We start from the raw sequence: 18,569 nt of genomic DNA, 5'->3' as shown, positions 1-18,569 counted from the left end.
GGATTAAAAAGAAACATAGACCCGATAGCTTTCTAGCTTTCTGGCTCCGTTTTTGGAACTCGACGGATTTCTATCCGCCCGGTTCCATTTTTTCGGTTGTTCAAACACAAGAGTGACTCCCGGAGGCGGACGTCCCGTTCCCGAGGTGTAAAAACGAAATCAAACATGCTAATGGATTTCCACTGTTTTGGGAGGCGCTACCATTATTACTTCACACCCGGGGGGAAAGATCTGCGGTGGCGGATCGGAAACCCGGTAGTGGCCGGATCGTAGGCGCGCTCTAAGTGATTGTTTTCGTTTCAATCTGACGCTCCGTCCGATTCTGGTCGTTCCCGGGGTCGTGGAAGGGTTACGTGATACTTTCGTGCTTCCGTTGTACCTTGTTTCCTTTCTGTAAACCGAATAAGAGAGCTACCCTTATTCTGGTGCAGCATCCGATACAATATTGGAATGGAATGTTGTGAATGCTATGCTCTTAACTAACGTTTAATTTTTACATTTACTGGTTCAAGTCCAATCAAAACGAGTCTCCGTTGTTTTGATAAAATTTACCCCCGATTAAAATCAAATAGCTCCTACTATGCATTTAAATGATACTTCCTCTATATAGAGTCTTTTTGAAAGCTCGGAAAATTCCTTGTTTAAATCAACCAACTGTGAAATAGAGCAAAAGCATATTCCTCCCAAAGAAAAAAAATAATGATGACTCTTTCTTTATGCCTCCCTCTCCCTTTGCAGGTACCATTTCCGGTTCGGTCGGGTGAAAAATCGACCAGGACAGGCCATGCGAAACGGGATCCGAGCGCTCTCTAGGCCCTAGCCATGCATAATGAGCCCACCCTGCAGCCCGCGAGGGAGAAGTCACTCCCGAACACCACCGGCCCTGGTCCCGCTCCCACCACCACCACCGTCACCGTCGGCGCACCGTCCACTTCCCCCCTCGTCAACGGCAATGGTGCCGTACCGGTAAGTCCCAAAGATCGCCCTTTTCCCCTTTCGCGTCAACGTGCTGGCGAAAAATCATTAACGGAAACGCGCACGAGAGGGCGCGCCCTTTCCCGCCTAATGGATGATGTAATCCCCTCGGAAAGTTTGGGTAGAAAAAAAAAATGGTTGCCCCCGATCACCACCGGAAGAGAGGGATCTTCCTTCATCCCGGACGGCGGGAAAAATGAGGTTAATAAAGCAAGCAAAAATAATGCCCAAACCACCGCCGGCGAGAACTCACCCCCCTCCCCGTGGTGCACAAGGGTGTTCGCTAAAAGTAACAATAGAAAATCGATCAAAACTTCACGCTGTTTCGGAGGCCCCCGGTTGGGTTTCCCGAGCGATTTTTCACTAAAAATCGATTACGCAACCTTTTTTTTTGGGAGCCACACCACAGGGGAGAGGGAGTAGGTGGTGACTAGCCCAACCTCCCCCCCAGCAAATGGTCAACAATGGTCTATCTTTTCCCTTTAACACGCCGTGCGGGGCTTTAACCATCATCTGTTAACAAATTCCAACGTTGGGTTCGTCACTTTCGGTGGAGTTTAAATCTTTCTCCCGTTCGTTCTGTAAATCTGTAGTTCCGCGGTAAACAAATTGAACAAATCGAACACCCAATGCCAAACCGTCATTAGGCGATGGAATTCGACCCAACACGGGCGCGTGTGTGGCACGGAAGGAAAAAAAATTCCGAAGAAGTCGCCCGAAGTGTGCGGCCTATGTTCGCGCAAGATTGCACCCTTTTTCACGCACCACGGGGGCGGCAGATCAAATCGCAGGCGTCGTGACGAGGCTTTATGAAGCACACTGGATGCTTTCTCATCCGCGCTCGCAGGAAGATCGCATTTCAAACCGTCGCTGTACCGTTCGGCGGGAGATTTATTTATCCCTTCCTATGTGGCGGAATGTGGCGAGAAGCCAAACCAGAGAACAAACAGACGCTAACAAACAAACACACGTGAGAAACTCTTATTCCTCACTCGCGCTCGATGATGTGTACGAATGTAGGGATGATTAAATAAATTAAAATACTTTTCACCACCGCATCGTCGTCATCTTCAGCATATAGGAGCATGTTATGTCGTCGCTGTTCACGCCACAGCATCTCCACAGCTTTGTCTTTGATCCGTTTCCGTCGGGAGAAGGTCGGGGTAGGGTTAGCTCTCCTGAGTCGGCATCGTTGATTAATGTTTTCTACCCGCTTCGAAACACTCGTCTCGTCTTGCACTGGTTTGCGTACTTCGAGGTTTCCTGCGACTTAAAAGCTCGGCAAATCATCCGCAGATGATCGCCGGCTGATGGTAGAGTTACGATCTTTTACGATGGGACTTTCCTGCGTCGTAGTGAAAGCACCCACAATGCGGTGTCATTGTTTTATGATGTCGACGTCGGTTTATACTATTTTCTCCGGCGATAAGTGCTGATGGAAGACCGTAGATTGCGGGTGCTACTGTTGTCGGGGTCGGTTCGTATTACTTTTTGAAGAATGGACACACTGTTTCCACGCTGCCGATGTCATACACCATAAACTGCTTCATATTCCAAACACTTGTCAGTGCCTTTTTCACGCGACAATAATGGCTCGTGTTTTGCTCACCGATTATTTAATCTCTCGCAACGATAAACGCATTGTTATTGACCGTGTAGCAGCAGCGATTCGATAAGATTTACCACGCCTTATCTCAGCCTTTGCATCGATGGCTTTCGCGCACGCAAGCAAGCAACCAACCCGTCTAACAGTAGCTCCTACCCACGTCTGTTCGTTCGCCAATCTTCCCACTTGAAAATGTACGTGTTTTACACCGAATCGAACGGTGTTGCTCCTGATTCCGTCGGGGTATGCCGAATTCCGGGTCGGTGGCCAAGATTTCGGTAGCCAAAAATGGAAATTCAAACATAAGCCTTCAACCGGGGCGAGGTGTGTGTGCGTGTGTGGGTCGAACGGCTGCCCAAGTCGCCGTTAGATCCAGCTGCCAGTTCGGTGCGGAACTTTAAATTAACACCGGGCTGAAGAGCGCGATTGTAGGTTGATTCTGTTGATTTTTCCATCGCGGTTTCTTTCGGCGGCGGTGGATTTTGATGGAAGCGCAAAAGGAAAATGAACGGTTTCTCGGGGCCTGGGTGTGCACCGCCATTCATATTTCAATTTTTCCACCGAACGTAAAATAAATGCTTCCCATCGCGAGAAGAGGTGCTGCCCAAAACAAGCGAAACAACGTTGAGTTTCATAATTCCACCGAAGGGCTGAAGCCGTCTGACGTTCCCCCCGTTGGCGAAGGCAGATTTGTTTTGATTTCGAATAACTCCTTCCAATCGACAGGCGGTACTCGAGCGCTCGGCAAAATCAACACACTTTGAAGGGCCAACCGTGGCGCAAACATTATTCAGTTGCATCGGGCCTGGAGAAAAAAAAAGGTAGCCGAAAAGGTTTTCACACGCACGCTGCTCGTTCTCGCACAAATTGCAGGAATGCCTGACCCGTCCCGGGAAACATTCCGGATGGCCTTTCGCCCAGCCGAGTGTTGAGCCGATTGGATTTCGTTCGGAGCCAAAGAAGAAGGTGTTTATTTAATAACCTCATCCATCAAAATGTGGAGCAGCTTTCGACGCTCTCGACGTTAGGTTCAAGAGCTCCAACCCGGTGGATGAATGACAAAGAAAGAGGGATGCTGTGCCTCCCCAGTGGGAGGTCAGAACACACACACACCACACAGAACGGTCCAGATTTACTGTTAACAAATTTATTTTCGACCAGCAAGAGCTCGTTCTCGATGCCGGAGGTCGCTTAAGAAGGACCCTCTCCGAATGCGAGACAGTTTTCCCGCATCGAGGGGGTGCGATGATAAATCTACGACGGTTTACGAACCACGGCTACTGTTTGTGTGGCGGAGAACAGCTTTTATCGAGCAAGAAACGGGAGGAACCCAATCGCGAGCCTCGAAAATATCGTCTCGGATTAAAGAAATCATTTCAACGGAGCGATAAAATCATGTCCATTTTTAATGGCGAATATTTATCATCCGACTGCTGCTCGGCCACTGGCCACCCAGTGGATTGGAGTCCGGGGTGCGCCCGGTTTTTCCTTGAGCTGATGGATGCGATGAAATGATAATTTATCACTCGATAGAGAATTAATGAAGGTCGCCGTAAGAACTCGATTCAAAAAGGGCACTCGGAAGGAAACAAGAATATGACCTCCTCCTCCCTCGACGGGGGGAACTCCCTCCCACTCCCCCTCAGCAAATCACCTGGGAATCGCTCCACTAATCCCCTTTGGAATGGGGTTGAACAATTATCACCCGCTTTATTTTTAAGCCAATTTCTTCGGCTGCTCACTTTGTCTGTTATCAGATGCAGACGGACATGCAGACATGCGCCGACACTAACCGCTTGGAATGATGACACATATCTTCCCGCTGCTACACACAGTCACCCGCCGAGTTTTTCCCACGCGAACTCCTCAACATTGCATTGTTGCATGCAATATTTCCGTTTTGCGATAAGAAAACTCGCACATCCGAAGACAACTGTTCGGTATCTAAGCAAACTACACACACACGAGAGGGCGCACGAGAGAGGCAGAAGAGAAGAAGCGGAAGGTGATGATACCTGCATTTTCTCGCCTCCCCAAAGAAAGGTGCGATTGTTTTGTGGCTTTTCCTAGCCATTGGTTCGATTTTTTTTTTTCGCTTCTCGAATTTCCGTTCGCTTTTAACCCCGGCTTTCCCGGCTCTTTTCCCTCCGTAATATGATCGAGGAGTTCACACCTTTTATTAGTTAAAACACCGTCCCTCCTCCGACCCTCCCTTCACGCCTCGAGGGTCTCAAACCATTTTTCCATCACGAAAATGCTTTTAAGAGGAAGAATGAAGGTGCTCCAACCTCCTAAGGTGTGTGGTTTGCAAAAAAAAATCTAACAGACGGCAGGCACTTTTCAAATAGTTTGTGTGTGTGTGTGTTTCCAAGGTGGGAAAAATGAGGTCTCGTCTGCGTCGTTTATCTTATCGTCGAGTCTCGAGCCGAGTCGTTCCGGCGATCGGGAGTAATCGGAAGCTTTTAACGGGAACATCGAAACACCGGTTTATTCATCCGAAATAAGTGCCTCTCCACGGGGAGCACCTTCACAATCCGACGGTGATGCAACATTGTGTTCGAGCTGGCGCTTTTTCCTTTTAGAAGGAACCACTGAAGTTATAACCGGGTCAGTTAAATAAAATCAATTTAATTTTACAGAAGGGCACAAGACAAATTCAAGAAACATGTTCGCTATAATTCCCCTTCCAAAAACTCTCGAATGCTGGGGAGTCTCCTCCTCGAGACGTTCGAAATCCAAAGGTGAACTTCGTTTACTTTCGCAAAAAGACAACCACAAATGGCGCACGAAACAATACAAGCCGTGGGCGACGTCCGACGCGGGCTTTTGCTTGAATGACAGAGCGACCCTTGCGGAATGTCGTCTTTCTGGTGGCCTTTTCACCCACGACCTCGCGCGAACGAGGGGAGAGGTTGGTCGGTAGGGGTGGAGGGACGCAAATCAGTTGTTCAAACTTTGCAGATTGCTTCACGCAGATCTGGTGGGTCGTTCTTGTTCATTTCTTCAACTCGGACAACACTTGAACAACTGAAACAAACGAATAATTCCCAAAGATCCCTTCCACATTTTATCCAACCCCTTCCAAATCCCGCCTTCCCTTGTTTTCCACCCCCTTACAGTTACAGTTTAGTCGCGTGTATTCTCTTCCACCTTCTCTCCCTTTCGATCTCAAAAGACCTCACGCGTGTAATGGCGGAAGTTTCCCTCGCCCAGTTTTCCCTCACCCCGAGTGACCCGCACGCAGTTTGCGGTTTCAGTTGCGCGCACTTATCTTCTCCACCCAGCATTTGCTTGGATTTCAGCTAATGGATAGATAAGTTTTATTAAACGTCTTCGTCACCTCCGCTTGGGCCGGCTTCGAAGCGGAAGGAAGAAAAACACTTCCGCCGCGGGGGTTGGAAAAAAAACGCTAACCAAAGGAACTATGCATTTATCTTTCACTCACGACACTCCTCGTTGTGGGGGGAAGCAATTTAAGCAGGAAAACAAAAACACAGCATCACAACGCCTCCGGTGACAATGCGACTGCCGGACTGATGACGTGCGCCTCGACGCGTTTCTTTGCATGTTTCCTTCCTGACGTTTTTTGTGTGTTTCCTTTTCGCGCACACGGGGGAACCCATTAAACTCAACGGGAAAAATGTATGCAAGCCGAGGAATGCCTTCCTCGACGACGCACGAGAAAACGTGAGGCAATGTTTGACAACAAAAAAAAGTGCGCCTACGAACATGCGTTGCCAATCGTTGTTCACCCACAACGATTCATGTTTTTTCACCCGCAAAATCAACCCGGACTGCGCACCATTTCCTTCGATCCGGTTGTATTTTACTGACTGTTAACTGCTAAATCCTGTGGTGGAGAAAAATTAGCAACAAGTAAAACGATCTGAACGTTCCATAATCGTTTTTGGTTTATTTTGGTACTCAAATGCTTTAAAACAAAATGTGAATACCTTAATCACCGGAAGAATACATTTTTATCAGGGTATATCTAGACACTTGTTGAAATTAATTAACAGCGTTGTTTAGAATAGCTAATATAAACAACTATTTCATGCCTCACCAGTGTTGAATTAAAGTAATATTTAATATTTTTCTATAAGTGATATTTAAGAAAAGACCTCCAGAGTCTTCATAGACTATAGAAAACGAGCGACGAGACTAATTCATAACACCACACTTAATTTTCGTATGTGAAAAATATGGTGTTATACACATAGAAATATTGTATTCCTTCACAAAAGTTTTTGAAATGCAATTATAATTCAAAATTCAACCATCCTCGGTCGTCGTTTCACGTCGTCAAAAACCCAACTTCTCCGTCCCGTCCAATATAGCTATCATTACATCGTGGCCGAAGGGACACGTTGATCGAAAACATGGCTACGCGATCGACAGCCACACGTGTTGCGCTCAAGGAGAGCAGGTGTGTCCCCGGCATACAACAGCATACATTACAACCACCACCACCACCACCACCATCGTGCTCCTTCCATCGTAAGAACGGCTTTCGGCGCAAAGCGCTTTCATCGGTTTGCGACGAACGGCAGCATGACAATGTTGGCAGCATAATGATGGTGTCAAAAACCGGCCGGTTCGGCCGCGTGGAATGTTGCCGAACCGTTTAACGGCAGCCGCCTGCCAGCGCGATGTTGTTCTACGCAATTTTTCCAACCCCGTTTTTTCTCCGTTCCCCTCGCCCTAACGGTAGTTTTCTGTTTTCCAACACCAAAAAATAACGTTTATTTGATGAACGGGGTGGAAGCCGGTGTCCCAGTTTTCTTTCGGGGCCCGGTGTAGGATGCACGCCGGTCAATTAGACGCCATTGATAACATGTAGAGCAGCGTGGTCGGGAGCCGTGCCGGATAATAGTGTGTGTCCATATTTGTGCGCGAGGTTGTGTATGCGCGTGTGCCTCATTATCATAATTCGATCGCACTTTCTCCCCAGGACCAGATGGGGAGCAACTTCCACCCTGGACGCTGTCGACGAAGAAAGTAGACGCAAATTGTAAGGAAATAATATCCTACACAAGAAGGACCCACCACAAGGAACAAGCGGGAGAGGGAGGGGGGGATGCAGATGAAGAGAGGAAAAGTAAAACAATCGCACACGCGCAAGTAATTGACCACCGGTGTGGCCGGTAAAGCCCGGAGACGGCACGGAGATCGCCCAAAGATTGAGTCGAAACGAAAGACTTCAACGCGGCGACGAAAAGCGACGAACGGAATTGAGATGTCCGAATGGTTCAAGGACAGCGTGAGAGCGTGAGACATGCGTGAGAAGGGGGCAAATAAAATTCGGAGTGCCATGTAGCCCAACCAGGCACGAAGTGCTCGTAATAAATAAACAAACCTCGAAAGATTACCCCAAGGAGAAAGGTGTGGAAGTTATTCTTTTCAGCAAACAAGCCACAAGGGTGATGTTTTTATTTGGCCTTTCCCTTGAAAGTGGTATGAAAAATGGCTTCGATGCAACATGGAATCGCTGTTCTACTTTCCAGTCGGCTTTTCAAGTCGCTGCAGCTTGTTGTCTCCCAAATAAATTCGTGATTAAACGATCTTCTTTCAGCAATCACTTTCCGTCGGGTTTAATGAATTTGCGTAATAAAATAGGTATGACGCACTTCACGGCCCCCTGGTATTTGTGATCATAAATATCTAAATAGGTGGCAAAGGAGGCAAACAAAAACTTCTGATCGTTTCTAGCCACCAGAGTAATAGGAAGCAAATGGCTGCATTACGTTTTTCGGCAGCTCGCGTCGAACCTTCCCCAACGCAACCTTCAAAACAAAGGCAGGAAAACACTTCCGCCCGGAGGAAAACACACCCGTTCCCGACGACGATCGACGCTCTTCAGTTCGTCCATTGTGTTCCTGCTGCCTCGAGAGTCCACTTTTTTTGTTAGAAGAGTAGAGAGGCACAAGATTTGGCAGATATTATCTATAATTACGGACGTGCGAATGCCCGGCTGCGCCAGTGTTTTCCCTCCCCAAATTGAATCCGAGGAGCGGGAGTTAAGTTTTGAAGGGGGGAGGGGGAGGGAATTAATTTTCCCATTCTCACCAACCAATGGCCCCGCACCCCCTCACCCCGTGCACTTTGAGGAGTGAGTGTGGAATTTGAATTGTTCGACCGCGGCGGACTCTCGGCGGACTCGAAAATAAATTGGGTTTTCCGACAACACACACCCGCCCGCCCGGCCCTCCTCCTCCTCCTCCTCCGTCGCGAGAGGGTTGGCCGAAAGTGGTTAACGAAAATAATAACAAACGAAACGAACCGAACACCGAAACAGTTATGTTCAGTCCAGTCCCCTGACGGCGTTCACTTGTCTGCACGGCGAAAAGGGCACGCCGGGGTTGGATGGAGCATAACATGAAATATGGGTGTCATCTTCCCAACCGGCCGTCGTCGTCATCATTAAATGCCTGCCCTTAACTCCCTGGCGAAGGCGGGGCGAACAGAGATTGAGATAATATTCCAAACCCGTCAAGTCAACACTTGTTGCATTCGAGTGCAATTTTGCATCAAGAAACAAATGTTTATCCATCAAATGAATGCAGAATGATGCACGGCAGCTTAATGCAATTGGACATCTGTTTACGCGCTCGCCAGGCAGCCCACAAACAATTGATTCCGAAACACGTCCGAAATGTTATGATTTGCTTCGGGTTTATTCTCAAGACTCAATCATACCTTGAACTCAATCTTGATCCTTGAAAAAGTCCGGTTCAATCTTTGACATTGATTAATATGTTTTTAATTATTTGCAACACCTCCACGAAGCTGCAAAACTGCCATAACATTAAACGCGAATTGCGTCACCGTTGCGCAAGAGAGGAAGGTCTATAAAGTAACTCGTGATAATTAAATCTCTTAATGGGGAGGGGGGCAATAAAACTAATACTTAAAGAAATCGCACAGCATTTATTTATTTTTTCCTGCTCATGATAAAAAAAAAAAACGCCGGGCAGGACATCATTTTCACGCCGCAATCACGTTTCGATATATTCGCGAGCAGATCGTGCGTGACGATGAATAATTAAAGCCACTTAGTCGAAGTCGAACGCGAGGAGTAAAAACCACCCGATCGTGCGTACTAGAGGGGTAGGTTTTGAAATGACCAACGAGACGAAGAAGAGCGTCGGTGAGGGATATATGGCGGCCATTTGGAGTTTGGATTATCCGAGGACCGGAACTCTCCGGCTCGCCCGACGTGTGTTTTATTTTAATCGCACCGGTAATAGGCTTGGCTTCCCACATTAGCTTCCTGAATCCTCCCGTCGACAGCGGGAACGAGCCTCGCAAATGGCTAAATTATGGCCGCAATATGTTTTCACACTGTCGCAAAATGCGGGACGATACGTCTAATAAAAAAAAGGTGGCACTTCGGTATGAAATAAGCTTTGGAGTGTGTGTGTGTGTCCTAGCACGCAATCGTACCACCTTTGAAGGCGTCTCCCGCTGGGAAATGCAAATGCAGTCTGGAACGAACGCCGAACGAAACTAGTTCGCCACAATCTGCGTGCTTTATTGCAGCATCGATTGCCTCCGGAGGCAGTTTCGGACCGGCTTTTTTCGCATCCAGTTTGAGTCGCCCATTTATTGCCTTTTTAAATGAGCATGCCAGAGAGTTTTCCCCCGTCACACATCGCGGGTTCATAAACGTTTTATTATTTCTGAACGGTCGGCTCATATTTCAACTCGTTCTACATGTGGTGAACGGAAAAGCGGTTCTTGTAACACGATATTTTAAAGCTACATCGGGTTGTTTGGAGGTCTGATTTTTCTGTTTCTCTTACTATCCTTTGGTTACCTAAACAAAAAGCAGTAAATCATTTCTTACGACAATTATATACTTTCACTTTTCCGCGTCTATGATTCGTCAAACACAATTATTTTATTCCTACCATTACTAAACTTCCATTTCTTCTTCCAAACGCGCATAATCGAACGGAAGGAAGCGAGTTGTTGTTTATTTATTCAACAAAACGACACCCCAACTGCCGATACGAAAAGCAAAAGGGCTTTGTGCTTCGCTCGACCATTCATCATGAAAAGGCAACAACATTATGAAAATTACTCACGGAAGGAAGCAAAAGGTTTGCATCGTGAACAGCGTGTGCCCCCCCTCCGTCCAGTTCCTTGCCTCCCACGTGCACACTTACACTTTCTCCCTTCGACAAATCGGTTATAAAACGCGTCCCTTGGCCAATAAGGCCCTAAAACAAACTCAAGCAACTTATGGAATACATAACTGGAATATTAAAACCCCAATGATTTACTCAGCGATAAAAAATGACCAGTGGAAAGAAAACGGCGACAGAGAAAAAATGACGAAAAGAAACTATCCTTCAGGCCTCATTTGCATTCCTTCATCTTCAACAATAAGTCCTTACTTACTTACCCCTTTCCATTAGCGCCCCAGGTCTGCTTCCCTTCCTTAGGCCAAGCCAAGACGTCTTTTCTGTCTACGTACTGAAATACTTGCTGCTTCTTTCTTTCATTACGGTGTCGGAATGGTTGTCGAGTCGTTTAAATCATTGTTTGTTGTTTGGTCAAATTTATTTGAACGCACAAGGTATATTTTACTTTTTATTTTCATATCTCCTCATGCTCATTCTATCAAGATAATATCAAGTACAATATTTCAAACACTCTTTTCTCTCTCTTCGTTACGGCTTGAAGATTGTGCCGCTCGGCTTTTTTTCGTGCCCCAACCTTGTCGCACTCGCTCTCCCACGCTTTATGATCTACTTTTCGTCCGCCGTGAGTCGTCGATCGACAACCTTTGCCTTACGGTTCGGAGGCACAAACCGCTCTGGCGTCGCCTGAGCTGAATCCATTTGCGCCGCCGACTAGCGACCTTAGAACGAGGATGGTTTTTGCTGGTCGTGACTCAAGTCTTTCCGCTTCGCGCGGATCCTTCCCCGAGTGCGACCCGTCGCGAAAAAGACCCCTCCCAAGGGGAACTAGAAGTAAAGAACAGCTCATACTCGGGGTACATTGAGTGATTATTACGTCGCCGAGTCGCGTCCGATGGAAGGGATTTAAAGGTTTCTTTTTTTATTGTTGATTCTCCTCCTTTAGATGATTTCCGAAGAACGCGTTCCATGTTTGTATACGATCCGCATCCGCTTGTGATCATGCAAAACCGCACCGGGGGAGGAAAAATATCCCCTGAGCTGAGCCCACTGTGCATTGCAGCATCCCACCCGATTTGGCCCGAAAAGAAAATGCCTTTGCGGTGCCCTTTTGCCTCGGGAACTCGCTCGCGGGACACGCTTCACGCCCCGGGTGGAAAGGCAATAATTTACGCGATTTGTGTCCTACCGGACGTCGCCAGGCGGTCGTCGAAACCATGGCGTCACCGTAAACTTCCCCGAGATGACGACGACGAAGAAACGCGAGATCGGAAAAAGAAAACCATTCTGGGAATGGGAAAGGGACATTAGTTCATTCCTCGAACGTTCTTGCATTCTTTCGAGTCTTTCCCTTTTCTTGCTTGTTTGGATGGTTCCTTCTTCAGTGTAGAATCAATGCTCGGGGAACTTTACCATCGCTCCACAAATTGAAAATTAATAAACTGTGCTATGATACTCACGGAAAAACTCTCATAATGCCAGCGTGCCAGCTTGTCGCTTTCCTTCATCAAACCTCGATCGGCATATTTTCAATCCAAAGAATCGATTACCAATGGGTTTTTCCGGTTAATGTGTACTTCTAATGTGACAAAAACGGTTAATTAACGGTTTGCTTTCCATTCTGCAGGAAAACACTAACCGGACGCCACTGCACGAGGCAGCGTCCGCCGGGGACGAGGCGAAGGTGGAAGCCCTCCTGGCCGCCGGTGCCGATCGAAACGCGAAGGAGTCGGTGGTAAGCGGAGCAAATCGGTACATTCCCTCGACCGAAGGCAACTAATGGCCCTTTTTTCTACTTTCCCCCCACCAACAACAGCACGGGAATAATCCACTGCACGAAGCGGCCTGGAAGGGGTACAGTCGGTGTGTGAAGCTGCTGTGCGCCCTCCCCAAGACCGCCCCCGGGAAGCCCGCCGGCGGAAAGGGGCTGTCGATCGATCTCCTGAAGGACGCCACGAAAATCAAACACGCCCTGCACGACACCAAGGGAGCGCTCCACAGTGCGCTGCTCGGAACTCGGAACTTCGGTGGCTTTTCCGCCCTCCACCTGGCCGCCCAGAACGGACACAACCAGAGCTGCCGGGAGATCCTGCTCGCCGGCGCCGATCCGGATGTGCAGAACAACGTGAGTGGAAGGACGAAGAAGCATCCACCGGTTCGGAGAGTTAATTGTTTGGTTGTTTCGTTTCCAGTATGGTGATACGCCGCTGCATACCGCGTGCCGGTACGGACATGCCGGGGCCATCCGGATCCTGCTGTCGGCCAAGTGTGACTTCGAGCGAATCAACCTGAACGGCGACACGGCGTTGCACATCGCGTGCGCCATGGGACGCCGGAAGCTGACACGGATTCTGCTGGAAGCGGGTTGCCGTCAAGACACCAAAAACGCTCAGGTAAACAGACGGCCGAACTGTCAACGTTTGAGCATACTAGATCGTGAAAATCATCATAGTAACAACGATAAACATTCTCCTCACGTAACTATGGTAACGCTCTCTGCAAACGAGATTCCGTTAACCATTAAAGTTAACCAATGATATCGATTGATGCTGAGATATTTACTGACAGAAACAATTCTATAATCCATTTGTAAAAAGTACTTTCATCACTTTCATTATACTTTCATTCTGCCATAAGTTTTAATTTACCAAATCTACTTCTTTTCCAACACAACCGTGTATTTTCACCTAAATATTCCTTCCCAGCTTGTCGACCAAAGCTGGGTCTCATGTTGACTTTATTAATAACATTGATTTATTCTTACTCTAGGATGAAACGGCACGGGACATTGCGCAGCGCAAAAATCTGGTCGAAATCATCAACATCCTCAACACACCGGTCGAGCTGTCCCCGAGGCGGTCGCGCGAGCGTTCGAGCAGCAGCTCGCACCAGAAACAACCGAACCAACCGAAGGAACGCTCTGGCGGGAAGAAGGCTGGTCCGCAGGAGAATGGTCGTCGGTCGCGGAGTAAAGAGGAACCCACCGCAGGTGGGGGTGGGCGCAAATCGGGCCGAAGGAGTGCCTCCAACGATGAAACGAAGGCTGGAGCGACGGCGGGAGCGGCGGCGGCTGCGGCGGAAGTAGACCCGAAGCACTGGTCGCCGTACGGTTGCCACTACTTTCCCGATCCGCGCAACTTTCCCTCGCCCAAGCTCGAGACGCTGCCAAAGGAACCGCTCGGGAACGGCGAGCAGTACTTCCTCGATCTGGCCGGCAACATCCGGAAGGGCCCGGTCGGCGTGGGCAACACGTGCTACTGCGCCCCGTTCTTCCGGCATCTGGAGCAGCGGATGAACCAGAACCGGCGCAGCATTCGCAAGTACGTGCACCGGGCGACGGAGAAGCTGGACAGCCGGATGACGGCGCTAGCGATGCGTACCGACGACCAGATCGAGGAACTTACCAAGTGAGTATTAAGAGTCATCCGCGGAACGGTTTCGACAGCTAACTAAGCGCATTCCCCTTTTCCAGATCGATGATCGCGAACCGGGTGCAGTGCGAGAACAAGCGGCTCCATCTGGAGCAGTGGCTGAAGCGAGGCATTGCGGAACGATCCACCACCACGGCGACGACCTCCGGCGCCGGTCCGCATAACAGTAACAGCAACAGCAAGACCAAAAAGGACGAGGCGAACACGAACACGCTGACGCGCTGCCGCAGTCTCGAGCTGCTCGACGATCACGACGACGCACACAACATCGCCTCGGGCTCACTCATCCTGGACGATCAGCTCCTGAAGTGTTCCTCCACGCCCACCAAACAGATGTTCTCGCGTAGCATCGACTTCCTGGACGCAACGGCCGTGATGGACGACGACCTGGTTGGGGACGATGCGGCGGACCACGACAGTCGAAGGCAATCGTCGACCCATCGGCTTCTGCGAAACCAGCAGCACCGGCAGCAGCTGGAGAGCCACCTCCGGATGCTGCAGTACTCGGGAGTGGCTGGAGGAGGAGGAGGAGGAAGATCCACCGGCCATCAGTCGGATGCGCTTGAGAGTTCCACCAATTCGAACGCGAAGAACCATTCCGAGTCCGCCGAAACACCTCCGATCCCTGAGTCACGACGAGCTCGATCGTCATCCATTTCCGGGCGCGACAGTTACTCCTACTCCTCGGACACCAACAAGGACAACGATCGGGAGAAGCATCGGGGAGAACCCGTCGTATTGTCGGGTCGCCGAGACAAGCGTCCGATTGGTGGCGGCACGTCCTCCAACAACACGCCATCTCCGGTGGGGAAAAGTGAAAAGGCCAAAGTGACCGAGCGGCTCGAGGAGCTGCTGAGCAAAACGAAGAAGATCCTCGAACTTGAGAAGCTTACAAGCAAGGCTGCTGCTGGTGGTGGTGGACCATCCCCACTGATCGGAGGAGGAAGTGTCCCAACGGCAGCCGGCAGTCCGGCACCAGACAACCGGTACATCCTCGCGTTGGACAAACTTCGGGACATCCATCACTACGAACCACCGACGAGTGGTGGTTCTGGGAAGTCTCGTACCAACTCCCGCGAGTCGCCACCCGGTGGCTACGACATTGCGCAGGAGATGGAGAAGATAACGAAATCCCTACTCCCGGCCGCACCAGTTTCGCCCGAGATCGCGAAGGACATCACAACGCGAAAAGAGCGTCCGACGGCCGTTTACCAGCTTGCCTATAGACCAAGGCAGGGTTCCGCAACTCCCCTCTCAACGACCCCACTGTCCACAATGTCCCCAAGCTCGTCGTTGCTCGGTGGCGGTCAGGGACAACGGTCGAACCGAGGTTCGCCACATCTCGCTTCGACGAACTTTATGGCGGAAGAACACACAACCGCACCAGCTCCCGAGGAACTGGAAGACGAAGACGAAGAAGATCAAGACGAGGACGAGGACGAGGAGGAGGAAAGGTATGGTACGTCCCCTGTGGGAGCTGCGGCCTCGAACGGCGGGGGAGTGCTCATGAATGGGTTCTACTCGAACAGTTGCTTTGACGACATGATGCCTAGTTCGTCCAACACAACGATCAAATCGGCTGCACCTCGTCATCGTCCGCCGGATCACTCCGACGATGAAGACCATGGTGGGGAGGAAGCGGAGGCAGGACCCGAAAGCGCACCGCAAGAGGAGGGAGACGAAGAAGAAGAAGACGAAGAAGTCGGTAGTGATTCCGATCGGTGCGATCTGTCGGCGATGGCAAACTTGGCCGAGCTGAAGGAACTGAAGAGTCGCATCCTGAACGGAACCAACTGGCGCAGTCAGGTGCTGCAGAAGAGTGTCCAGGAGCTGCTGCGGGGAGCGGAGACGGGAGACAGTGGTCCGATGCCTATGCAGGCCGGCACCGATGATGATCCGGCGACGGAAACGAACCGTGTTAGGTACATCATCTCGAAGCTACAGCAAAGCTGTTCCATCGGCGAGGGGGAAACGGCGGCGGTGGGAACGAATGTGCGAGTTACCGCCCACCAGGGACCACCCCCTCTGGCACAGTGCGAGGACTTTTCCGACAGCAGCGAAGATGATGAGGACGACGATGACGACGACGACGATGATGAGGAAGACGAGGATTGTGTCGATGGACCGCCGATGCCAAGGGAAGGAATGGGATCAAATGGGCCTCAGAGCGTCCCCGAAAAGGCGGAACGGGGAATCGCCACCGCCCGGAGTCTGATTCAGATGTACGAGCAATCGACGGCCACCACGACCGTCCTTGTCAATGGGGGGAAACACCAGGGAACCGGGAACGCCACGCTGCATGTCAACTCGGTTCCGAAGGATGCCTACTTCCACGAACTACCCGCGAGGAAGCACCTACCACCGCCGGAACTTTCGTCGATGATGGCCGACCCTTCCGCAAGCCACCCACTGTTGGCGTCCCGTGTGCACCAAACGGCACGTAGCCGGAATCCACTTCCCTCGTATCTGCTCCAAGAGGGCGAACTGTTTCACCAGCAGCAGCAGCAGCATCAACAACCCCCAAGCAGTTCTCACTACTTCGAAGAGCCAGTCCTTCACCATGGCAGTGCATTCTCCATGCCATCGGATGGGTTCTTGCCGCCGGTGGGTCTTCCTTCCTTCCACCACAGCCACCACCACCAGCAGGTCCAGATCCATCATCCGCCATCGTTGAACGACGAAGGGTTGCTCCCGGCGGAAAAGCTCCTATCGGCAAGGAAGTTCATCAACCCATCGACGGTGTCGCTCGCCAGCACCGGAACTCCTTCGCCCGAGTTCCCGCTCTACCATCATCACAACAACCACCATCACCATCAGCAGGCGCAACCACAACAACAAATGCCACCTCAGCAGCAGGTGAACCACCACGGGGCGAACCACGTCATCGGTGGCCATTCGCACGCCATGATGACGATGATGGCGTCAGCGGCGGCGGGAAGAAAGTCAGCCGACAACCTATCGAACGACGACTCGGGATACGTCAGTGGGAAAGTGAGCGAAATTCACATCCCAAGCGGTGGTGCCAGTCCACTCCTTACCGCGGCCGGAGGATCATCCAGTAACGTGCTCATCATCCCACCGCCCGCCTCCTCCTCACCGAAGCACTTTCTTCCCTTTGGCCACCATCATCATCATCATCACTCGAACCCACTGATGGCGCCGGCTTCATTGCACCGGAACGGAGGACCTTCCCACTCGCCCCACGGCAGCAGTGTGGTGACGGCCATCATACCCCCACCGCACCCATCCGTCCTGCTTCATCCAACCGCAGGGCAGACACCGGCCCAACTGCACGCGGCCGTCGAGCAGAAGCAACAGACTCTCTACAAGCTGGGCGCATCGAGTTTAGTCTAGCCTGCTGCGTCGTTTTTATTTTTCTTTTTAGTTTTTGTACAGCCCAAGTGTAAGGAAGAAGAGAGATAGTGTTAATTTCTACCTAGCATAGTAGGCTCTTTTATCCTCCATTTTAAATTATTATCTTTCCTAGCCCTAAGACCCCTACCTACCCGTTGTGTATATCGTGTATAGGAGATCCTTTGTGCTACACCAACCTGTTATTTGAATGTGTTTTCTCGTTTTTTTTAAGATAATAAATCAAGAAGATGCAGAAGCACCATGTAAATGAATAAAACCGTAATTTTATCTGAAACCCTAAACCTCTTTTCAATCACATCCGGAAGACCTATTGCCTCCTGTAGCTTCATGAGTGTTAACACAACCCTTTGTAATCAAACAAATTGGGGAAATGTTGTTTTAAGCTTCAATCGACGCTAGCAGACGGAATGGAAAGTAGACAACGCTCAAGTCACTTATTATTTATTGAATACTGCCTTGTTGCGTTGTGATACATTTTTGCTGTAAAACAATACTGGCTTGTTCCTAATTTCACCTACTTTACCTACCGATTGCGTGGCAATGTTTGGAAAACCTCACCGGCTTGAACGATGTTAAAAGTGTGTCGAGAGGTCACTTGTTGCCATGATAGCGTCCACAAGCTTCCGGAGCGCACAGCAGGTCCGTAAAAGGTAAAATGTTGCTTTGATCTCCTGGTTCTTAAAGCATGCCATGAACTAACCGTTTGCATTAAAAAAAACATGAACAAATTTTGACGATTGTTCATTCAAAAATGAAACAACGTTAGCTACTTTCTTTTGAGAACATCATCAAGAGATGGAATTTCAGCAAACAAGTTTGATCATTTAACTTGAATTCGCCATGGCCAAAACAGTTAATAAACAACGATTGATATTTGTTTGCACTTCTACGTTTGCACGTTTGCTAGTTCGAGAATAAATAAAAGCCCTTTAAAGATCAATAAATGTATTCCTTTGTCGACTTCTTATTGCACTATCCGAAAAGATTATTTTTTTTTTTTTTTTGGTAAGTAAAGCAGCTTCAAAATATCCGAAAAAA

General features: G+C 49.7%; 1 protein-coding gene across 1 annotated transcript; it reads left to right on the top strand.

Moving 5' to 3' along the window:
• Positions 1–822: 822 nt before the first annotated feature.
• Positions 823–17,746, top strand: LOC131271682 (uncharacterized). The gene is made up of 7 exons (XM_058273227.1): positions 823–966; positions 12,353–12,460; positions 12,542–12,850; positions 12,918–13,118; positions 13,495–14,132; positions 14,198–15,554; positions 15,636–17,746. The coding sequence occupies exons 1-7, from the start codon at positions 823–825 to the stop codon at positions 17,508–17,510; spliced, it is 4,632 nt and encodes a 1,543-aa protein (XP_058129210.1). The 3' UTR covers positions 17,511–17,746.
• The last annotated feature ends 823 nt before the right edge of the window (positions 17,747–18,569 follow it).

The sequence above is a fragment of the Anopheles coustani genome, chromosome 3, assembly GCF_943734705.1.
Source record: "Anopheles coustani chromosome 3, idAnoCousDA_361_x.2, whole genome shotgun sequence".
NCBI classification, from domain to species: domain Eukaryota; kingdom Metazoa; phylum Arthropoda; class Insecta; order Diptera; family Culicidae; genus Anopheles; species Anopheles coustani.
Note: the sequence above shows the minus strand (reverse complement) of the source record. Positions and strands in the feature narration are given on the sequence as shown.

Coding starts and splice junctions, on each gene's coding strand:
- LOC131271682 (XM_058273227.1), top strand. CDS start 823: ATGCATAATGAGCCCACCCTGCAGCCCGCGAGGGAGAAGTCACTCCCG. Junction 967..12,352: donor ACGGCAATGGTGCCGTACCG/GTAAGTCCCAAA, acceptor TCCATTCTGCAG/GAAAACACTAACCGGACGCC. Junction 12,851..12,917: donor ATCCGGATGTGCAGAACAAC/GTGAGTGGAAGG, acceptor TTTCGTTTCCAG/TATGGTGATACGCCGCTGCA.